The following is a 23,443-nucleotide window of genomic DNA, read 5'->3' as shown; positions in this document are numbered from 1 at the left end:
CGCTGACTGTACTGATACTGTAATGCCTATTACTCACCTCAACATGGACATTGACAAGTTGCAGTCAGTGTGTGTGTGCGTGTGTATTAAAGAGGTACTAGTTTAGCCAGTTTAGGGTTAGGCTATGCAAGATGTTTTTGAATTGACTAATTACATGTTCAAACTAGATTTTTTTTTTTAAACAAAGAGCTCTAGTGTATATAAAATATATATTTTTTTTTTTTCCATTTTCCCCTTATTACCAACGATACAGCCACCAACTACAAAAATGCAAAACCCCAGTGTTTTTTTTTACCTGTTTCCTCGTCAATGGTGAACACTCCAAGACCAGAGCCTTCATGGATGTGATACCGAACAACTCCATCTCTGCCCAGGTCCTTGTCTGAAGCTGTAAGCATCACCACTGATGTCCCCACCGCTGCATCCTCCATCACTCCGGCTTCATACACAAACTCTGACAGCACAGGCCTGTGGAGGTTCTCGTTGACATCCAGAACCTGAATCTCCACAAAGCAGGAGGAGGAGAGGGAGCGAGGGAGGCCGTGATCGACGGCCCGGACCGTGAGATTGTAAATTGGCCGCCTCTCAAAGTCCAGCTCCCTCTCGAGGATCAAGGCGCCCGTGGAAGAGTCGAGGTGAAAGATCCCGCCCTCTGTGTTCTTAAGGTTGTAGGTGACAAGGCCTCCGCTGCCCAGATCCAGGTCGACGCTCTCAACCCAGACGAGGAGCGTGCCCACGGGTACATCCTCCGGGACTTTTATTTTGTATACTTTAGGCACAAACTTGGGTGGGTTATCATTTACGTCTTGCAAAACCACCACAAGGTCAATCACGGAGAACAACTGAGGGCCGAGTTTGGCTTGGTCTCTGGCTTCGATCCAGAGGTCGTGTCTGGGCGAGGTTTCTCGATCCAAACCACCCGCCACCGTCACCTCGCCAGTCATTTCGTCAATTCTGAACATGTCGGTAGACGTCAGCAAGGAGTATCGGACATTACCGCTCGTATCTACGTCAGGATCTAACGCACGAGCTGTGAAAATAACAGAGTCCACCTCTGCGTTTTCAGGCACACGGATCACATATCTGGGCTGATCAAAAACAGGAGGATTGTCGTTGACGTCCATGACGTTCACCGCGAAGAACTTCCACGCGGATGTTTGCGGCATTCCCAAATCATAAACAGTGATGTTCAAAATGTAGAACTCTTTAGTCTCTCTGTCTAACGGGCAAACTAACTGCAGGTCCCCAGAGAAAGTGTCAATGGAGAAACAGCCATCCTCGTTCCCGTTTGATATGGCGTACACCAGCTTACTGTTAAACCCAGTGTCAGTGTCCGTCGCCTTGAACTGGACTATGGTGGCGTTCAGTGGATGGTCCTCAATCAGGTCGATTGAACCCGGGATGCTCAAGTCAAACTTTGGAGAGTGTCGGTTGGTGATGTGAATGTCAGAGAATGTTTCTTCTTCTTGATTGGTTAAAATGGGTTTGATTGACTCAATCAGTTTATCGGTGAGCTGTTTGAAAACGCCCGTTTCATGGCAGCGGAGCGTCGCATCATCGCCTCTGTTAGTGACAGTTACCCTGATGAGTGACGCTTCAGAGAAATGTTTGCCATCAGTGGCCACAACTCTCAAATTGAACGAGCTGGCTCGCAGGGGAATCGGTTGCCTGAGGGTGACGGCTCCTGACACCGGGTCAATACCAAATACTTGGAGCTCATTACCTGACTCGATGACATACCTCAGCTGCTGCAGCTCGTCCACGTCGATGGCTGACAGCTCAGCGATTGTGTGTCCCACGGGTAGATCTTGAGGCACGGTGGTGTTGCAGTCCACCCTCTCAAACAGAGGGATGTTATCGTTGACATTGTTTAAAGTTATCGTCACGGGGCATTCGCTGACCTGACTGAAGGGGCTTCCGCTATCTGACGCCCAAACCCTCAAGTGGTACCGCCGTTTCATCAGCTCGTAGTCTAGGTGTTCAGAGGTTGAGATGACACCTGTGAATGGGTCTATTATGAAAGGTAAGGGCCCTGCGTTCGCAATAGCGTAAGTCACAAATCCGTTTTTGCCTTTATCTCTGTCTGTGGCAGCTATTTTTAAAACACTGCTGCCAACAGGGGCGTTTTCATCCAGCGTGTCCTGGTAGGAGGTGTGGCTGAACTGTGGGCTGTTGTCGTTTTCATCCGTTATCTCAATCACTATGTGAGTCTCAGCGTCGCCATGATTGGCCACCACATCGAACTCGTATCGCTCCTTACTCTCATAGTCAAACTTCTCTGTTGTTATGATGATTCCTGTTTTGTGATTTATCTTGAATTTAGTGCTGTCTGGGTTATTTTTGATACTGAAGGTAACATTATAAGGTACTGGCGTGACCGAAACTTTAACCACGTGAGTTTTAGGGGGTGAAAACTCACTCAGTGTGACAATGTAGGTGTCCTCTAAAAAAGCCAACGGGCTGTAATGATAGGCCGGAACGTGTATTAGTGTAATTGGAGAGAGTAGGCTCGGGAAGCTCCTGTCTTTAGCTTGAAGGGATAGATTCAACCCAAAAGGAGTTTGAGACCAGATAATCCTCTTTGTGGAGATCACTTGGAAGTCACTGCCCTGCACACCTAAGGGGATTATCTCAAAACACTTGTGGGGATCCCCTCCAACTATATTAAGGGATTCCACAGGCTTAACTCCAGCCTCCACGTGGACATTGATAGTTATTTTGCCGTCTGTAGAGACTGTGGGTTTGGGGGGAGGCGTGATGACAGGAGACTGCATGGACACCTTCTGTATGTTTACTGTAACCCTGGCAACATTACCAAACTTTTGAACGCCAGATATCTTCTTTGTCCTGTCCTCAGCTAAAACCGTGAGGTCGTACCTCTCTGTGCGGGTGTGATTGAGCTTCTTCACGAGGCTGACTGTGCCTGTGAAAGGGTCGACGACAAATGGATGAGCTCTGCTGGTGAAAGAGTAATAAAACTGAGCGTTGCTCCCGATGTCGGCGTCTGTGGCGCTAACCCTCACCACACTCGACTTAAGTGGAGTGTCCTCCCTGATGGCCTCGTTGTATGAGGCAGGATAGAAAAGAGGCTTAAGGTCGTTGGTGTCAAGCACCTGGACAAACACCTTCGTCTTCGCCTGTAAGTCAAAAGTGTTTTCGGCCGCCGCCACAGTGAGAGTGTAAGTGTCTCTGACCTCCCTGTTGAGTTGTGCTGAGTTACTGCTGCGTGTTTTGATCCTGAGGAAGCAGAAATCCCCAACTTTGACGGCCTCCGCTTGGAAAAGACCGTCGTCATCACCTGAGACGACATCGTATTTGATTTCCCAGAACACATCTGTCACTTCGATGCCCATCTTCACCGGCGTCTCAACGAACGTCCGCGGGGCAGAGTTCTCATTGATGGTGGCGTTGTAGAGATGATGTGTGAACCTCAGCGGCGAGCTGTCTTTTCCTTTTCCCATACTCCCCTGACACCTCGCCACGTGGAGGAAGACTGACGCTAAAGTAAGGAGAGTTGTTCCGAAAGCTGCCATCTTTGGTACCTCCATGAAGATCCACAGACCTGCGGAAAGGAAAGAAAGAAAGGGACAAATAAATGTCATGCAAATATATACTCTAAATCATGGAGAAAAATCTAGTTTCATCAAGTAAATAGTCTTGTCTGTTTCGCCTTACATATCTGCAAGTAATACACAGAGAACTCTTGTACCTACACTATTTTGTAAATAGACCAATAATTTGCCTTAAGCTCTAAAATGAATACAAAATGGACACAGAATACACAATGACAGCAGAGCGGAGGCCTGTGGCAAGGTATCTGACTCCTGTCCCAACTTGTCTTGACCGAAAAAAAGAAGGTTGAGTAAAACAACTCATTGTTTCAGGACCAGAGAGTTGCCTCCGAGCCCTTTCAGACAGGTGGCAGCCCAAAAACTCCCCCATAATTATTCCTTTGGTGGCCAAATACTAGCGAAAAAGTACTCATCAAAATTATGACTTGTAAGCCTTTGTCATCACAAAGCTATGAGGAGGGATTTGTAGTCTGATGACTCGGTATCAGGCAGATGACAGTGGGTGGTTCATCCTGATCCCAGTGTAAACGGCTGCATGTGTACTGTCGGCGTGAGCTGGTGATTGCTGTGTGTGTGCACTAGACGTCTCTGAAGGCATGAGCCACCAAATTGCTGCTTTCATTATCAACAAAGGATCAAGAAGCCACACTGTTGGAATTTCAATATGTGTTGGGAGTGCAATATCTCTTTTACGAGGCAGACTCTGCAAGAAAAGCAGCATGAACGAATTTAGATCACTCACTGCAATAAAGCTGAAGCGTCTCAGATAAAAACCACAGCATCGACTTTTTAAAACATTTACATTGCTCGTAAAATGTTTATTGAATGCTGCATTTAATTAGATAGCAGGGAACTTTTTCTTACTCTAAACATGCATAAAACACTGAAAGGGTGCACTCTGGGTAAACCTGGATGATCGCAATGTAAGACACATTAGATTCAAATCTATTTTGATTGTTCCGTCTACTATTATGCTACTTTATTTCCAATTAAAGCAACCACTAAGTGGCATTTAGATATGTTTTGTGGTTCGGTCTCACTTTCAGTTTCCTTTGGAGCAGATTCAAACGGTGAGAAAATAGTGTCGTCACATTCCCTTTCATCCTCATCTTTATCTCAATCTGTGTTATTCATACTTCGGTGTTGTAGCCATGATGGCATAACTGATGTTATCATAATCCCTGGAGTCATTACTTTGATTTAAACTCAGAATTTAGCATTCCCTGGCTATGCTAACTGTTTACCTGAGTGCGGGTAGAGTCTGTCAACCCTCAGACTGATAGCGAAAAGAACAAGGAAGGGGGGGTGGTGAGTAACGTGGGAAAAGTAGTGCATATGTAAAACTGTCCGTTTACACCTTGCACTTTCTTACACAGCGATTTTGGTGATTAGAAAAAAGGAAAAGAAGCCCAAACACTTGAATAAAATCAGTTCAGTACATGTTTTGGCACCATTCACAAATCAAGGGACACATCAAGCAGTGTATAAATCAACTCCATCATATAAGTAACACATCAAATAATGGGTATATGAACTGCAAGAAGGCCTTAACTCAAGTCCTCAAAATTTGATTCCCATACAACGAAACTGCATTGTCAATTACGTTTCGAGGGAACGTATTTCTCCCAGATTACGTTTGTATTTGCGGTATCACAAATATGTGTAATTAAAGGCGCCGCAAGTCCGCGTTGGGAGGAGGTCGGGGTGGATGGATGGCTCAAACTTTCACCAAGGAGACTAGTGTTCCTGTCGAGCTGGGTTAGGGTTAGGTCAACGTATCTTCATACAACGATTTCGTATGATATCTTACGAAACATCATTCCTCCTTTTTCGTGCGTTTTCCTATGAATGTCCAGCAACACTTGTCAATTTCCGCTCGTTACATGCATTCAGTCTTTTAAAAATAAGCTTCCGTCTTCACAGGAAACTACTTAGTTAGGTTTAGGAAAAGATCTTTAGGTTAGAATAACTACGGAAGGGACGTAACAGATAAATCAACGCTGACTTCTTGTTTGTCACGGGACACGAACAGCGTTCTCCTAGGCGAAAGTCCGGTGTTTACCCACCCATCAACCCGACCTCCTCAATACACGGCTTTGTTGTTCTTTATACATCATGATTCACGATTACATACGAATTGATGTTGTGGGATATATACAAAATACAGTGCATTACTTTTTGTAGGTATATGAGAACAGCCTGTGCCATGCTTGAGGGTACACCCTTTGCATGTGGATTCCACTCTCTTTAATGAGAACCAAAAGCCCAAATGTGCACAAGAAACATGGGAATATATGAGCTAAAGAGAGTCCAGCTGATGTACGACCACACAACGCCAGCTCGGATTTCACAACAGCCAGAACTGACAGCGGAGAGAACTGGGGGGCAGAACACTCTGCCCTTCACTGCCACTCCTGACAGCCCGTCCACAGCTAAAAGCAATCCGCACAGAACAATCTGCAGGGCAGAGATGCCGCTCCCTGAGATCAGCGATGAAAAGATATGTCATGCTTCTATTTTTCACCCTTTCCTCTGCAAGAAATGAGCTTGTTCAGATAGTATTATGAGAGAGAATCCAAACCATTTGACCCCATTGTTAGGCCATTAAATCAAACACAAAGGGGCAAGATAAAAGATGCCGATGAATACTGGTGTCATTATGTTATCTCACAGTTTATATGGGTTTCCCCGGGTATGCAATGTACTGAACGTTCAGGTCTGTGTCTCCAGGTAGACTGGCGCTGGGGGTTTCAGTCGAGGGTGACAGGTATGTGGGGCTTTATCTGCAGTCAGGGGTGACAGATAATCTGATTACTGCAGTCAGGGTCGTCACTATTTGGGTTTCAGAAGAGATTTAAGGCATTTTTCTGCAGTGTCATTTTTCTATCTTTTACATCTGCGAGGCCAGATTAAAATAGGTTTAGCATAATTTACACAATGTGCTGAGTCCTACTTTAAACCAGGGACACTTGGTACTTGAGGGCTTTTCTTTTTAGTAGAAAATATCAATAGAGACGCCTCATAGATTACAGGAATCACTGCATAAAGAAGTGGGACTATGATTTTTGCATGACTGTGCGTCTGGTTCCTAGATTAGATGATGTGCAAACATAAAATTTCACATCTCAGTCTCAAAGATATGGATCTACAGGATTGGCATAATGAGATATAAAGTAATCCTGTGTAATAATTACAGTTCTGAGATGGATTTTGTCTTTGAAAAACACTTGCCTTAACACTTTAATATGCCTATCTCGTCTGTCTAAATTCAAATGTCTCAAGCAGCGATTTAGCAAGGCAATCCAGGTTTGTCTTAAAGGGTCAGTTTGTTTGCAAAAAATGCTAAAAAACATACTTTTTCTTCAAATATTAGTAAATAAAACAGGACTATCTGCATAGTTGGGTCATCACTAAGTGAAGAAATCTTTCTGTGCTTTGGGTGAAGTGACACTTCAAATGATATTCTCGATCCTCAATTTAGAAACACAAGAGTTTCCCAAATAATGTAATACATATTATCGGTTTATATTAAAGCCATCAGTTTATCAACTTTGTTTCTGAGAAATCACTTTACAGTTTCAAACAAGACATTACGTCATAGTCGCCCACTGTATGTAAAATTGACCCAGAATGTTAAAGCACAATCTTAAGCTTCAGCTTGTCATTATATTGGTGCATGCAACACCATTTGAAGCTCTATGATCGGATGTTTCTTATTGAAATGCACCTTGGAAGTCAAAGTTAACTTCTTTACTTATGTTTTATGCACACAGGCTTGTGCCTTTGAGTTTTTCAAAGAAACCACATATTTCCCGACACTGTACTGACAACAGATGAGTAAATCTGATGAAGGCAATGCAGAAATTAATCACATATACAATTTTATTTATGTGCTCAAGGAATTTAATCATTGTAATCAGTTGTTCTTTTCAATATTTAAAGCCTCTAATTTGGCCAGTAGTAGGATTGTGGTTGCCTGGGGAACCAGACGAATCTGTGAGCTCATGTTTTATTTACTCTGGTCCTCCTCCCCTTTGGACAGATTTCCAGTGACCTACCAATCACAACCGGTCATCTAATATGTGGCGTGTAAGAGACGATGACTGTACAGAGGATCAACATTGAGGCATTTTTGAAAACAACAAAGATGGCTTCAGCTGATGTGGTACTTTCAGTTGAAGTCGCTATCGTGTAATTGCGCCAAGTCCCACCCTAATGTGTTGTAATTGGCCATCTACACCAAGGTAAAGGTTGATATATCACATGTTGATAACCCGTTTGGAAATCAAAAATGAACTGAGAGGTTCCACACTAATTTACGTTTGCGATTTGCGATGTCAGGCTAGGTTTGTGCATCCCCCTCAATTGTTTAATATCTGGCGATGTGATTTGATTTTGATACAAATTTCCACCTAAATATCGATCGTATACTCATTTATATTCCGTTAAAAAACAAAGTAAACACAGCGCAAGACATCCAAAACATATTACTATAAGAAGTATACAGGTAAAGACAACGTTTGTCTTATTGAAAGAAATTACAGATGACCCAGTGCTCTTTGTAATCTACTCTGGGTGAGAATATAAAGCATCGAACACTATTTAGCAAAATCATAAATCAAAGGAGAACTACTTGTACAAATATGTGCTCATGTAGTGTTTGTGAAATAAAGGTAAATCAGTTGAAGTCTTTTAGTGAGCAACCAGAGGAGGGTTAATGGAAGTAGGGGATGAGGATGGATTACACAAACACAGAAATAGGATTCATTCCATTTGTGTCTAATGAACGCTGTCAGACATGTAATGAATCCCACAAATCAGCATTACTTGCCTCATCATCACAAAGAGTCTCACTGCATACAGAGGTAGTTACTGTGGAAGAGCATGCTGGACTTTGTTTGCAGTATGTAGAAACTGAGCTGTAAATTATAATTTGTGTCTAAAAGAAGTCTGAATGAACAAAACTCTATCTTTCTTTTCCTAAACTAAAAAGTTGACTTTCTACCAAGTCAGTCACTCACTACTGCTGCTGACGTGTGTTTAATGTGACTCTGCTACAAATTGTTGAAAAGCTTTTTATGATTTTGCTTCAAACCGACTTGTCACTCAGAGTTTCTATGGAGTAAACTCAACTGAACCTGAAATTGAGATTGAAAGGAAGTGTTCACGTTTTCATCCAAACATTCATCGCTGCAGGGCAGAAACCTCAGGCCATTACTTCTGCTGCTGAGGTCAGCTCACACATGTAGTTACACACACCATCACACACACACACGCCTCCCTCCCGGTGTGTGTTCCAGGTAGCAACCTGCAGCCACATGTTGAGCTCCAGCTTCCTGGATCACATTTCACCACCACCCCTATGACAGAGGACAGTTTCTGCAGCTTTATTCTCTCATTCCTCATCTCCAGTAACTCTGTCTGTCAGTGTGAACCTGGCTGAGAATTCATTCTCTGCTGGAAACTCAGCAGTTTTCAGACCCACACAGTTCTTAACACATGTCAGGGAAGTTGTTCGGTTTCTCTGCTGCCTGCTGGCTGAGGTCACATGATTACTGCTGCTCATCACTTCTCCATAGAGACTTTCTAGAAGAGTGGACCCGTATTTTGGCGAGGAAAATCTGGCATGGCCATTTTCAAAGGCGTCCCTTCAGCTCTGACCTCAAGATATGTGAATGAAAATGGGTTCTATGGGTACCCACAAGTCTCCCCTTTACAGACATGCCCACTTTATGATAATCACATGAAGTTTTTTTGAATGCAGTATAAATGTGTTATTGTCTCCTATTCTAAAATGGTGTGTTTGAATATTTCTGCATACTGGGGTCCCTAAACAGTCTTTGAATTGCATACATTGGGTATCACTGTGAAGCTGAGACTCTTGTGATTCCAATGAGCCCAACTGTATTCATGTTTAATGATGTTAGTCCCCATAGGTGAGACCAATTTTTGGAACGTGACCTCACAGTATAAAATAACCTGTGGTGACCTCTAGAATAATCACAGCCTCATGAAACTTTACAGCCACAAACTAAAGACCTATAAGGCATTCAGAGGATGGATGGATTTCCTAGCTAGATTGACAATAAGCGGGTTTCTGAGCAGCTTACACAACAGAAGTGCTTGCCATCCAATCACCGAATAAATGCAATTCTTGCAGAAATCTCCAAATGTCAAAAGTTTTTGAAACCAAATCACAGCATGGCTTTTTCTACGGTGTTCCTCAAGGTCTTGGTGTCTTAATGTGGTATTTTGGAAGGATTATTGATCATTTTTATCAATTCTCGAGTGGAAAAAAAATGGTTAAATGTAGCACAAAATCTGTGTAACAAATGGTATGAACCCAAAAATTGCTGCAACAACGTATGAGACATAATAGAGCATTGGAATGACCATTATATACTTCTATTATAATGTTCTAAAACCTTATACACTTTTACAATTAATTTTAAATAATTAATTGATTAATTAATTTGAGTTTATTTCTGATTTATGACTAGAACAATTTGACACACAGTTCTGAGCTGCATCTCAAATTAATCTCCAGGTTCCCAGCTTTCAGATGATGTACAATCAATAAGGAAATCATGGTTAGCTGCACCTCTTGATGTTTTCTTATCTTTTTAGTCACCGTCTACTTATTCATCAGGCCTGCATGCAAATTGCTCTGAACCACAAAGAGCACTTTACTCATTGTAAAGGTAGTCAGCTATTTCCTGTGTGATGACTATTTTAACGACAAGTTGAATCACGGATCCTTATAGCTGCCAATCTGGCTTTGTGAACCCCGGGACATTTTATAATGGGAGGGCAGGTTTGATCTGAGAGAGCCAGCAGCACACAACAGGCTCTGCCTGGCCCAGTGACATACAGGTAGTTATTATCTCCATATGTTTGTACAAAAGGTTCTTCACTGGAAAATTGTGGTAAAAGATTAAGTAAGTGGTCTTATAAGGGCATTAAAGGATTTCAGGGTTTTCTTTTTTTCTCTGAAAACTATACACCATTATTCCTCCTCCTGTTCCCTCTCCGACTGCATTCATCCCATCAACCTGCTTCCTGCTTTTTGTGAGGTGATTACACCCCCGTTCCCCAAAAGAAAGGAAAGAAAAGGGAGCTGCTGGGATTCAGCTGAAATATAATATCCAAGTAATCACATCAAGGGGCTGGTTTGGATGTGGGCGTTTCAAAGGAATCACTAAAAAATAGACGTATATGACAATACGGCTTTATTTATCCATCAATTACTATACATCTTTACATTGACCTGAGCTACAGACATTCATTTTGTCCCATTCAACTGCAGTGCATCTAAGCATTTATAAGCAGTATATAATAAAAAGATCAATACTTGGTTTACAACACACTAGTGTAGCTATAAGCAGATTTAAGGACAATTTTATGTGAATATATTTTTTATTTATTATATTTATTATGATATATATTATATGTATATTTCTAATGAAGTGGTATCATACCTATAATTATTAATGAAGAATTGAATTATTTATAAATACTTCCATAATGCTCCGTCTTTTGATGAAGGCAACTAAATGCAGCTGGAAGTTCCAGAAGAAATCTAGTAAGTGGACCTTTCACCTACTATTTCAAGAACAAACCTTCTTACGATGGAGAATCAGGGCCATTGTCGGGAAAAAAATATATATAATGGAGCCGGGGGAGGTGAGTAATGTTCCGGGAAAAAACTCAGAATTTCCAAGATTAAAGTCGTAAATTTATGAGAAAAAAAATTGGATATTATCTGAGATTTATGGGGCAAATTTACGTCACCGTTTTGCATTTATGACTTTTTAATCTCACAAATTAATGAGGTTTTTTCTTTCTCATATATTTGCCACTTTAATGTCAGAGAATATCTGAGTTTTTTCTTGTAAATTTATGACTTTAATCTCAGAAATTCTGTGTATTTTCTCGGAATACTACCCCCCTTTCCCCGGCTCCTTAATTATAATTTTTTTACCTACAATGGCCCTGTTTCGCCGTCATACCTTCAAGCTCATCATGATTTGTTTGTTTTTTTAAATACTTTATTGCATTGTTTCTTTCATAATCTTCCAGACAGATGTTTACTTCAGAGTCCATTGCATTTTTTATACTGATTTATACAAGTTAAAATAACAAATAACAGCAAATAAGAGACACGAAACTCTGAGCATATTTTTATGACATCTTAAACTAATCTGCAAAGGATTTGCGCTTGTGTATAAACAGTTAATGTTACATGACACTCAAGGATTTGTTTATTACATCAAATTAAATACTATTAAAGCTCTTTAATCCTGTGTCCTCTGTTACCAGTCATTCATTAACTTTTTATATAAATACAGTACATTAAAAAAGTCCTTATACCTGTGCTATAAACAATGTATTGAATGTATAAATCATGCTCGTAAATGCTAAATACGGGGTTTGAAGTAAAGTGTTGCCTTTTATCCTCATTTGACTGTCGGTGCCAAGTCATGACGGCACAAACACGTTTTCCTCCACGTGCAACTGAACTTTCTTTCAGACTACTTCTCATTTGCATAATTGCAAAGTTCAATTTCCTCCCTATTCATAAAAAAAACATCCATAGTCTGTGTCTTGGTACAATCTAACAAGGTAATGAGTCTGTGCTGCAGTATTAAGCCATGATGGATGGAGAGCCTTCACTCAATGTCAGTCTATTAAGCGCTCACTCTTGTATTACGGAGAAAAAAACACCCCAAATAAGTTGACTACAAAGCAGAAGTGATGTTTCGCTCCTCCTTTAAGATTCACAGAGTCAAATCTGACAATGAAGAGCTGCAGCAGGGTGTTACAGCGGGCGGTCCCATTCAGGTAAAAGGTTGTTTCTGAAGACACTTGGTGAGACGTGCACGTCTTTAGCATTTAAATCCCTGTTAAAGTTCTCTGGGGTCTGTGAAAGTGATGAGCAACAACGATGAAAGGACCACAGCATGTTACAGAAAACTGGTAAACTAGCAGCTAAATAAGGTTAAAGTTGTCTGAATGTTAATGAAGAGGGGAGGTAGAATGTGACCTTATAGTTTTAGTCATTTTAAGTCGTCACAACGGTTATTATTATTGTCAAGAATCAATCATTAGAAACTGAAGCTTTATGTCAGTTAAAGACGCTGCTGACTTACAACTTTAATCAGTTTGATGTGACACAGTTTGTATGAATGAGCCTCAGGGTTTCTGTGAACCCATCAAGGTGGGTAAAAACTGAGTTTAGGGGCTTCGTCCTCCACCGCATCATTGAGAATAATACATTATAATCTCTACTAATCTTCACATAACTGGAAGGTTTCTGTAAATTGTCAGCAGTTATTTGAGCTGCCTTCGGTCTGTACAACATCTTGCGTTATCCTCTGCACAATGTGAGGCCTTAATATCCCCGGTGTCATTTTTTCCCCCCATACACATCCCTTGTGAGATTAAAATCCATTTTACATTATGTGATGCCAGACAACACGATGCAACAGATTACGTTTGCCATTCAGGCATTTATGTCGTTTATTTTTTTGGGAGGGGATGAATTTTTATATTGTTGACTCACAAAACTTCTGTCTGCGAATTCACGGAGCCTTATTGATCCGTGTTGGACCAGTTAGCAAACAATTAGGGCCTATATATATGATGACATGGCTTGGAGCCTCTGCAAAACTCCTGAACTTGGGGATAAACTATTGATGATGTTTCAGATGGAAAATGATGTACTCTTTTGCAACTGCACAGCCATGTGACTATGTGTAAGGTGAAAGGTGTCGTTCGTAGTGACAATTATCACCAACTCTGCAGTTTCCCACAGCTCTACTGAGTTTTTTGGTTTTCCAGCATCTACCCCAGAATCAGAAGAATCAAGAATCTGTTCTGAATCGAATAGAGACCATAGACTGTGTATAAGAAGGGGACGTAGTCATCGTAACGTCACCCTTTTGGTTTGTGGACAGCGGTATTGAAGCTTCAAGTTTGACATTTTGGCCGTCGTCCCATCTTGTTTTTTTGCAAAACATACTGTGAAAGGGTTAAAGCTCTACGACAAAAACACTGACAACTCCCAGACCGGACAACGCCGTGGTAGCAACCTGTCAATCACATAGGGCTGCACAATTAATCGAATATTAATCGCGATCACGATTTTGACTTCTGTTGGATTTATTATGTACAAAAGTGCTTACAATAACCTGACTGTTGGATTTGTTATGAATAGAGTGATTGTGAGGAAAGGGAGGAGGCAGGTGCTGTTCTTCTTTTGCAAGGTCAAAGAGAGGAAGGAGCCAGAAGGAGATAACAAAGTAGAAGACATGCAGCAGAAACATCACGTGCCATAAGCTCATGAATATTAATATTGTGTAAACCATGAATAGGCTGGATCAGGGATAGCTCGGGGTTCAGACTTCGCGAACTGACCCATGCACTGTATGTTGTCAGGGACACGTAGATTGGATCCAGATATCTGTAAACTCTTTTATTTTTACTTATGCAACATTGATTGTTCGGAATAAATTGAATCATTATGCTTTAACTCATCTGTTTGGAAATTCTCTTTGTCACACAAGATTAACCAACACGTAACTGGGCCTTGACCTCTTGGAGGTAGAAGGCCAGTTCCTTCACTTCCCACAATTAAATGACTTTCAATGACCTTTGACCTTCAAAATGTGTGCTCATAGAAAACTAAAGGTGGTTTCTGTAAGTTATTAATAACTTACTCGGAACGCTGCTTTGTCACTTTTTACCTGCCCGCCCTAACCCATGATATTTTCTATGCGCACCTGAACCTACCCGAACCGCAGGACCCGTGGGTTGTGGGTCGACCCGCGCATTATTAGCGTGCACCCTGCAGCGACAGCCTGTGACAAACTTTCCTGAATGTTGCGGCTGCAGTCCAGAGTAGAAGAGTAATATTCAACAAAACAAAAACACACTGAGTTCAGATGGAGAAGAACCTTATTTTAAGTCTTATTTTGATGCAAAGATTTGTACATTAGCAGTAATCAATACATTTTCGAATAATAATCGACTAATTCCCAGTGATTTTCGAATAGTATTTTTGCTTGGAATGCATATCCCTAGTATGGACTGCTCATTTTTCCTGCAGCTTAATAAGCCTAATGTTATACTACACAAAAAATAAGAATGATTACTTCCGATGTTAGTCGAGGAGGTGTGCCTCCATTGTAAATCATTGCGAGAAACCCTGTGCTGATGTTTACAAGGAGGGAAATGTCAATCATCTTTGGCACAGCCTACTCCAGTTAGCTGACGGCTGCTGAGCTCTGCCAGACCACCATGCGAGACATTAAAGTGTTGAAAGATGGAGTTGACTTTAAAATGAGAATAGAAAGCATCCACTTTTGCAGCCACAGTTCTCCTGACATGCCTCCAGATAATTATTAAAATCAGGCGTTGGAGGGTCGGAGGGTCAGAAGTAGGACAAGCCATCATCCTCCTCTCCTTCATCCACCTCTCCATTATCCTCCTCTCCTTCATCCACCTCTCCATCATCCTGCTCTGACCTGTTCTCGTTTATGTTAACCGCCTCCCAGCACTCTGCTCTGCTCACACTATTACTTTTTCCTGCATGACTGTTATCTGTGCTTAATGACTCTGACACTTGACCTCTATGAGAGGTGTCTAGTCAGTGGAGGAATTCATTTTTCTCTTTTGATTCATGCATTAGCGTTGGACTACATTATTCATGGGACATTATTCTTACATTTCAAACCACATTAGTATCAGACTTGTACGTTTGAGTTTTTGAAATGATCAACAAAAGCCCACTTTACCCACAGTACTCCAAATCTAATCTAATCTAATCTAGGAATTAAAACTTGCTTTTGCTGTATTTTGCATAAAAGCATCAGTTAAATTCATTCTAAATGCCATCTGCAGAACCTCTCACACGCCTCTGCAGGAGTGTAATTTCAGATCAGACCTCCTGGATTGATTTAAGGGTGGGGTAACGATGCTAACCCCCCGCCTGGAAGGGTTCAGGGGTCGGGGAAGGGCGCTGCCTCCAACCTAACCTCACTCACAACCACAGCATGAGGCCGGGGCATGGAGGCCTTTAACTGGAGCCCAGTGGTTATATTGGGATGGGCTAACAGGCCATGAGCTGCTCTGGTCCGGAGGTACTTAACCCTGTCAGGACGAAAGAGCGCTCTGATGAAACTCAGACACCGTGAGAACACAGTGAGAGTCTTAAATAAATACGAATAAAAACTTCAGTAAACAGCAATTGTGACAAAATATACGAGCATAATTACACTTCATCTAATATAATAATAACTGTCATATCAACAAAGTTTAGATGCTCCACATTCTATTATGTTCTATTCAATTCTGTTGTGATAAACTCGGCTCTACAATACTATACAAGCCATAGCATGCTTAAGCATAGGGGCAATGTCTGAGGATGGATGATATACATGAAAATCATCAATAACGGTATATTTTTATATTGTGATATTGAATTTTTTCTGGAAAATAATTGAGGATAATTTTTCTATATAAAATAACCAGATAAGGATGTCTGTTTTTGCCTAATCCAGCCAATTAAATAACTCAGGTGCTGCATCATATTGTTGTAAAAATCATATAAAATACAATATTGCCGTAACACAGCACCACTCCTTGATTTGCATCAGTTTCAATAAGCTCATGCAGAGTGAATAATAATAGTATATTAAAATACATGGATATCTTATATATTTATTATTTTATTAAATTAAATTAATTTAATTTAGTTTAATTGTATTTATTTATTTAATTGTATTTATTTAATTGTATTTAATTATTTATTTATTTAATTTTACGTACTTACTTACTTATTTATTTCATTTTACTTACTTACTTATTTTTTTAATTTTACTTTACTTTACTTTCTTACTTTCTTACTTTCTTACTTACTTACTTACTTACTTACCAGGGCCAGTGCATAATAATCAACATTTCAGTTTCTACCTCAGTGTAAATGTGCCAGAGTTAGCTATAGAGCTAGTTTTCATCTGTAGTCCCTGGGCGGGTTATTACACATTAGTGGCCTCAAGTTATCAATACAAATGCTTCAGCAAGCACAACTCAGTACAGCACGATGTGATATAATACAATAAAATACATAAATACATTACAAAAGTAGCAGATATGTAAAAGCAATGAGACTAAATGGTATGACAAAATCTCTATCTAGATGAATGTATGTCATATTACTGTATATATCACCATATAACCATTCATTTGATGCTCTGCTTTGCTATACTGTGCTACCATATCACACTGGTCTGGTCTGTTCTGTACTGTGCTAAATTATAGTTGTTGTTTGTGCTTCATGTTATGAAGCACAAACTGGAGTTTTGTACAATAATACACAGTTTTTTCAAGTCTGATTTTCGATTAGTCGACTAATCGGACGTTTTGGTCTTAGTCGATTAAAATTTTCATAGTCGATTATTCGCTTTTTATGCTTTTCATGCTGTATGACTTATTTCTAAGGCACTTCTGAGCACATCTCTGGTAAACACCACATTTAAAGTGGTGCTTTTGTGTGATTCTTTGTGGAGAAACTCAGTTTTACAGATATGTGAATTAAATCAACTAATCAATTAGTCAACAAAACTGTATGAGTGTTAGTCGACGAAGAATTTATTTGGTCGAAGTCGACAGCCCTAGAAATATTAACTGCCAAATGAAGCTTTTCGTCTCAGTAAAGCGGCTCCTCCCGGCCCTAAAACTTTTACTGTCGTAGCATCTGTAAAAGTTGTGCTGCTGCACCACTGTGGGCACTCATAAAACTCAATGTGAAGTCATGGAAATGTTCTGGGGATGAGATTTAAAGTAAGTGTGTGAAAGACTGAGAGAATTAAAACTGCTGATAGTAAAACACTTTGATAGTATTTGTTGAACTCCTTTACATTAATTTAGAAGAATAGACTGAACAACGGCAATAATGTATGAGCCCATATTACACTTTTACGTTGTAAAATCATTTATAATACGTGTTCTTCTCTTTAATACCATAATAAAGTATACTGTACTGTATGCTACAGAATGTTTTGCTGTATTTTAATGGGCCTCTCCTCTCAGAGCTGCAGTCGGCCGGGTTAGGTCATGAAGGAGGTTGAGTGGAGGGGTCGGGGGTGTCCTTTCAAGTTAAACTGACCCTCCACACACACTTACACCCCCACCCACCCACCCACCAACACCCAAGGGGGTCATTCAGGCCTCAGAGCAAATACTATAATTACAGGGAGGGTCAGAAATGCCTCGGCAGCATTCCCTCAGTCACTCAGACGGTCATCCAGTTTGTTTGGACCCGACTGTTTTGGCCGAGTAGTTGATGGAGATAGGTGTTTATGTCTTTTGAGGGGGTGCATAGGTGTGTTTGTTTGGATTAAGGTGCATTTCATTTAATTTCCCCCTCATATCACGCTCTTTTAGATGATGTTTTCTAGTTTTCCATGGCTGATTTCATAACTTACCGTGGTGATTTCCTGCAGATTACACTCAATCAGACGGCAATTCAGGCAATAAACCAGTCAGTGAGTCAGTTGACGAGGCTAACAGCCTAATTGCATGGGGGTAACATCCATCTACCGCTTATGGCGGGCAGTTCCACCCATCCATCCTCCAGGCCGAGACTTTATCTCAACTGCTCCAAACAGCCGTGTTACCAGCGCTGTCATAGATGAGGCTCAGATTCAGCCAAATTGACCATTAGATCAGTTAAAAAGCTCTCAGGCCTGACTGAGTGGTTTAGACATGCTTGACTGTAATATTTCAGCATAAACCTTCCAAAAACTTCAATTGATGGGGAAACTAAACTGACATAGGCTACATCCACACTGAATGTATTACATTTTCATTTTTATAACATATAACTTTTGCTATGTTTATGCCTTGCGTCCACCCTACTACGGCGTATTCGAGCCCCTAAAACAGAGACGTTTGAAAATGCTGTTGAGCCCGTTTTAGTTTTTAAACTACAGCGTTGCATTTTTAGTCTGGGCGGACAGAAACGTGGTGGTTTGAAAACTGTGTTAACCTTGTTTTAGTTTTTAACATCTGGGGTTGCATTTTAGTCTGGACAGACAGACGGCCCTAAAACGCTCGTCTGGACGGAGATAGTTTCCGTTTTAAAACTAAAACATATTAGCGTGGATGTAGCCTGAATCCAACTTTAACTCCACTGTCTTATTAGAGACAAGGCATTTGTCCCGGGTCATAAAAACAATGTTATGCCTTAAAATCAAAGCACAACATAGCCTCAAGCAACTTTCAGGTCAAATGAGGTTCAGGAAAATGAATGAGTAGTTTTCTTTTCCCACTGTTTAGGAAACAACCACCTGTGTGCTGCTTTCCATTATAGAAAGTCACCTTTTAAAGAAATTAATTGGTCAGTCCTTTAAGGTTATCTTGTCACTCATTCATCACCAATGTCGTCCTCCATTTCATATGTGCCATGCAATCTGGCCTCATTGGGAAGTGACAGCACTCAGAACACAGCAGCTCCTGCCCCAACTGCCATTTGAAAAACAGACAAACACTCCTCATTTCTTTCCCTGTCATTGCATTGGAGAAGATTTGGGAACATGCGTCATCCTTGCTTCGAATATATGATTGAGCAATTTCACTCCACACAAAAAGAAGAAATCAGCTCAAGGAGAAAAATGAAGAGAAGGGAGGTACGCTGTGACCAAAGCTTCAAACGTCAAAGAGCTCAGCTGCATGCGTTGACATGTGCCTCCACTGCTGCTCTTTAACTCTCCTCCCATGCAAACGCTCCGAGCTAAAGCTGTCACAAATGCACAGAAAAGCTGGCAACTCACACACACAGCAATACTCATCTCTGAAAAATAAAGTACATTGCTTGATTCAATTTAAAATCTCAGTTGGTACTCCAAACACATTATAAAGCATCAGGGGAAACTCATTTGCAATGCGTGATTATAACTACAACATGATATTAGGAGCATAATGTGCAAACACTTCATTATTTGTCTGATTCATGTGTTGCAAGAAAAGTTTAGCTCTACTTTTGAGGCACTTCTGCTCTGTTTATACATACTCCAGGGCAGTGTTTAGAAATATTAATCCTAAATAGTGGTATCCTCCATAATAAACAGCAGTGTGAAGTGGAGTGAAGCAGCACGCAGGGAGAACGACAAGGAAAACTCACCTTTTCAGGTCCAGTTAGGCAACTCTTCCAGGAATGTCTGTCTCTTTTCTCCCCTCACACTTCAGGAACTTTAAGAATCCTTTGAAAGGTCGGCAACAACCGGTGTACTTCCATAGTGGTTTGGTGTAAAGTCCATGAAAAAAGAGAAAAGAGAAAAGATACGGTGAGAAACACACGTACAGAAGTGTAGGAGTGTGTTTCAACTGCCGCTAACTTTAACTTCAGCGCCTTCAAAGGCTCTGAACCAGAGTGAGACACCTCAACACTCCCTCAGGAGTCCATCTCCACCCACTTCTCACACTGTCCCTCCTCCATATGTGACACACACACACACACACACACACACACACCTACCATTTGCCCAGATTGTGGGCTGTGCTCCCCCCTCTCTTGCCTGTGGGCTCAGGCCTTTGGGCCCGGGCCAGCACTGTGCTGCTTCTAGGGTGTGTGTATCTTTGTGTGTGTGTTGATACTGTACATCTTTCTGCAATATGTTAAAATTAGTCTGATTCAATTCAGAACTTTTTTTTTTTTTACAGATAGATAATTTTGCACACACTAAACATGCAGTAGGCAGTATGTTTTTGCATCATTGGACAAGAATTCAATAATAACCTTTCAGCATATTGCAATTCAAGTGTTCTGATAAAATACTAGATTTCTGCACCTCCTCATGGCTCTGTTTTCAGACTTTAAAAAATCTAGCCTTGTGACGGAAGACTTTGACCAATCACAGGTCATTTCAGAGAGAGAGCAAACTCTGGCAAACTCCAATCAAACGGTCAAACTAGGCAGCGCTGGTCAAATATGAATCGATATTCTGTTACTGTAATGTCTCTTTCTCTCAAATGTTTTCAGAATCATCTTGTAGTGTACTGTTGTAGCTGTAAAACGAGAAAGTGTGTGAGCCATGTTGAGATCTGTTGAGGAAGTATCAAGCACCGCCCACCAGCTGGAGCACAGCCAATAGGAACGCTCTCTCTCTGAAATGACCTGTGATTGGTCAAAGTCTATCACAGGCTAGATTATTTAACGTCTGAAAACAGAGCCATGAAGAGGTGCAGAAGTCTAGTTTTCTCTCAGAACACTTGAATTACAATATGCTGAAAGGTTATTATGGATGTTTTACCCAATGATGCCAAAAACTTTCTGCCTACTGAAGCTTTAAGGCCCTGTCTACATACAGATATTTTTTAAAATGGATATGTTCCTCTACGTTTTGGCCTCTCGTCCACACGCAAATGGAGTTTCGGGTCCCAAAAACTGATATATTTGAAAACACCTTGTAAGGTGCAGATTTTTACTCTACTGTTTACTTTGTATCGGTGAGAAGTGTAAAACGGAGCATTTGGGAAACAATGATCTCCTCATTTCTCACATGCTCATTGTTGCTTTGTGTAAAGAGCATGCGCCAGAAACAATAACAAAGATGGCAAACTACCGGCTTCTTTATGTTTTGTCAGCACTGCTCGGACTGATTATGTCGAGGCTGAATGGTGATTGAACGTGCTTTTGGGCGATTGAAAGAGAGGTTTGGAGCACTCAGAAGGGCGATGGACATAAACCTGAACGACCTCCCTTTCGTCATTTCTATATGTAAAGAGACAGTTGATGACAGCAGAGTGATGACAGGAATCCCAGCCCGCCCACCAACAATATCTGTTATCGAATTGACTGTAATGAAGCCGGAGGAAAGGGAGTGAGAAGGGTGGTAACACAATTCATTGACCCTTAACTGGTGATCTCACTCGTGGTGACATGTAAATATTACAGCGAGCGTTTGGAGTCGTTTTTGCGTTCGAGTTTGGACGGAGATATTTTGCAAAACGAAGGTCGCATGGACAGATTTTGTTTTTAACGGAGGGGAAAGTATATGTTTTTAGAAGTATCTGTATACATGTAGACAGGGCCTAAATGCAGCAACTGGATGGAAGAAAAAATAAATTATTGTTAAAAAAAAACACATTTAGCACAGACACACACCAGCTGATTAAAACAAGTCAATAGCTTTATATAATGTAGCAAGTTGGGGAAGTCAAATTAAATGGTTTTGTTTTCTGTACAGTATCTTTGTTAGAAAAGCTCTTAATTGGGAAGCAAAGGTCTCAAATTGGCCACTTTGAAACAGGCTTAACATTCAAACCAATAATTAAATGGTGAATTATCTCAGTATGGAGGCAAACTCTCTTGGCACTATAGTCATAAAAACACACATCCATATTTACGGACATAAGAACAATCAGACAAACAAACCTTGAATGGCCATCTGTGATCTGTATGGAGCTCTAAGGACAACCACAGCAACAGAAAAACACTCAGAAAGAGTCAGTTCAAGCAAATTACATACAAAACAAAAATTCCCACTTGCCCCACGTGCTGTCTGGCCAAGCAGATAATGTTTTTCTCCTCCATTCAAGTCATGCGTCCCTCAAAGGGGCTATTTGAGGCAAGCAGACTGCAAAAATAAACACACAAACTATTCATTTACACACATAAAAAAACTATCTAAAAAACAAATTATGTTAGTGAGAAGACTAAAAAACACAAGAGTTAATGGCAATGGGCAATCTGTATCTGACCAACAATGTCCACCGTTACAAAGGTACACTATGGCAAAAGGTCCATTTATTGTTCTATATACAGAAAACAAATCATTCAATTCATTCATCTCTTTTTCCAAGATTACATTTGAACACATCTTGACAGCTTTATAATTTATCTTGGCCTGGACGCCTGGGTTAGCTCAGTTGGTAGAGCGGGAGTCCATGTATCAAGGCTTGGTCCTGACCACGGCGGCCCGGGTTCGAATCCGGCCTGTGGCCCTTTCCGCATCCACTCTCTCTCTCTCCCCCCTTTCCAAGACTCTGTCCTCTCAATAAAAAAATGGAAAATGTCCCCAAAGAAATAACTTTAAAAAAAAAAAAATTATCTTAGCCTAATGTTCATTTTTACTGAGCAGAGATTGAACGCACCATAATGTAACCCAATGGAACATTTGTTAACATTAGCTGTTAGCTGGTGCATTATATACATGGGAGGAGTTTGCTTTCAGGAATTTCTGGCAGTAAGTCCTTTCTGATTTGGTTTAGGAAACAAACCTACTTGTTGAGGTTTAGGAAAAGATCATGGTTTGGGTTCAAATAAACTCGCTTTGGCAGAAAGTCCTAAAGGCAAACTTCTCCCATGTGTGGACGATGCTGCCCACCGGCTGCTAACATCTAACGTTAACTAGCTCTTTTTCTGCCGATTTCAACACGGATTTGTTGTTCACAATGTAGCTTCACGCTATGGGTACGTTCATAAATAGTCACTCCAAGCAACAGAGTGCACTAATGCCAATCTCCTGATAACATTTTTACTGAATATCGGGGCATCCCTATAATAAAGATCACATTTATTTTTCACTGGCCCGACCGGACAACTGCATGAAGCATTCAACTTGCCCGAACACATAACTTTCCCAGAGCAAGCGTTAATGTCGAGCCCTGATATGGTTTGGCTTTTAATTAGTTAATTGATTAAGTGCAGGTTGAAGTCATAATAACCCAGTGCATCTTACTTTACTGACCAGTCTGGGTGTAACCATGTGACCGTAGGCTACTTTCGACCATCTCATCCTAATGGAGAGGGGTAATTAGCGGTTATTGTTTTGCAGTTACAGCAGAAACTGTCTTTGTGTTGCTGTTGT

At 40.9% G+C, this 23,443-nt stretch overlaps 1 protein-coding gene across 1 annotated transcript in view; it reads right to left on the bottom strand.

Moving 5' to 3' along the window:
* The window catches only part of fat2 (FAT atypical cadherin 2), a 116,241-nt gene extending 96,225 nt beyond the window's left edge, over positions 1-20,016 (bottom strand). The window contains exons 1-2 of the mRNA XM_037780224.1: positions 19,756-20,016; positions 296-3,562 (exon numbers count right to left, since the gene is read on the bottom strand). Of these exons, the coding sequence (XP_037636152.1) occupies positions 296-3,548 (3,253 nt within the window). The 5' untranslated portion in view covers positions 3,549-3,562; positions 19,756-20,016. The remainder of the gene's footprint in view (positions 1-295; positions 3,563-19,755) is intronic.
* Positions 20,017-23,443: the final 3,427 nt, after the last annotated feature.

Source organism: Sebastes umbrosus, chromosome 9, assembly GCF_015220745.1.
Source record: "Sebastes umbrosus isolate fSebUmb1 chromosome 9, fSebUmb1.pri, whole genome shotgun sequence".
Classification (NCBI taxonomy): domain Eukaryota; kingdom Metazoa; phylum Chordata; class Actinopteri; order Perciformes; family Sebastidae; genus Sebastes; species Sebastes umbrosus.
This window is presented reverse-complemented; position numbering and strand designations above follow the sequence as displayed.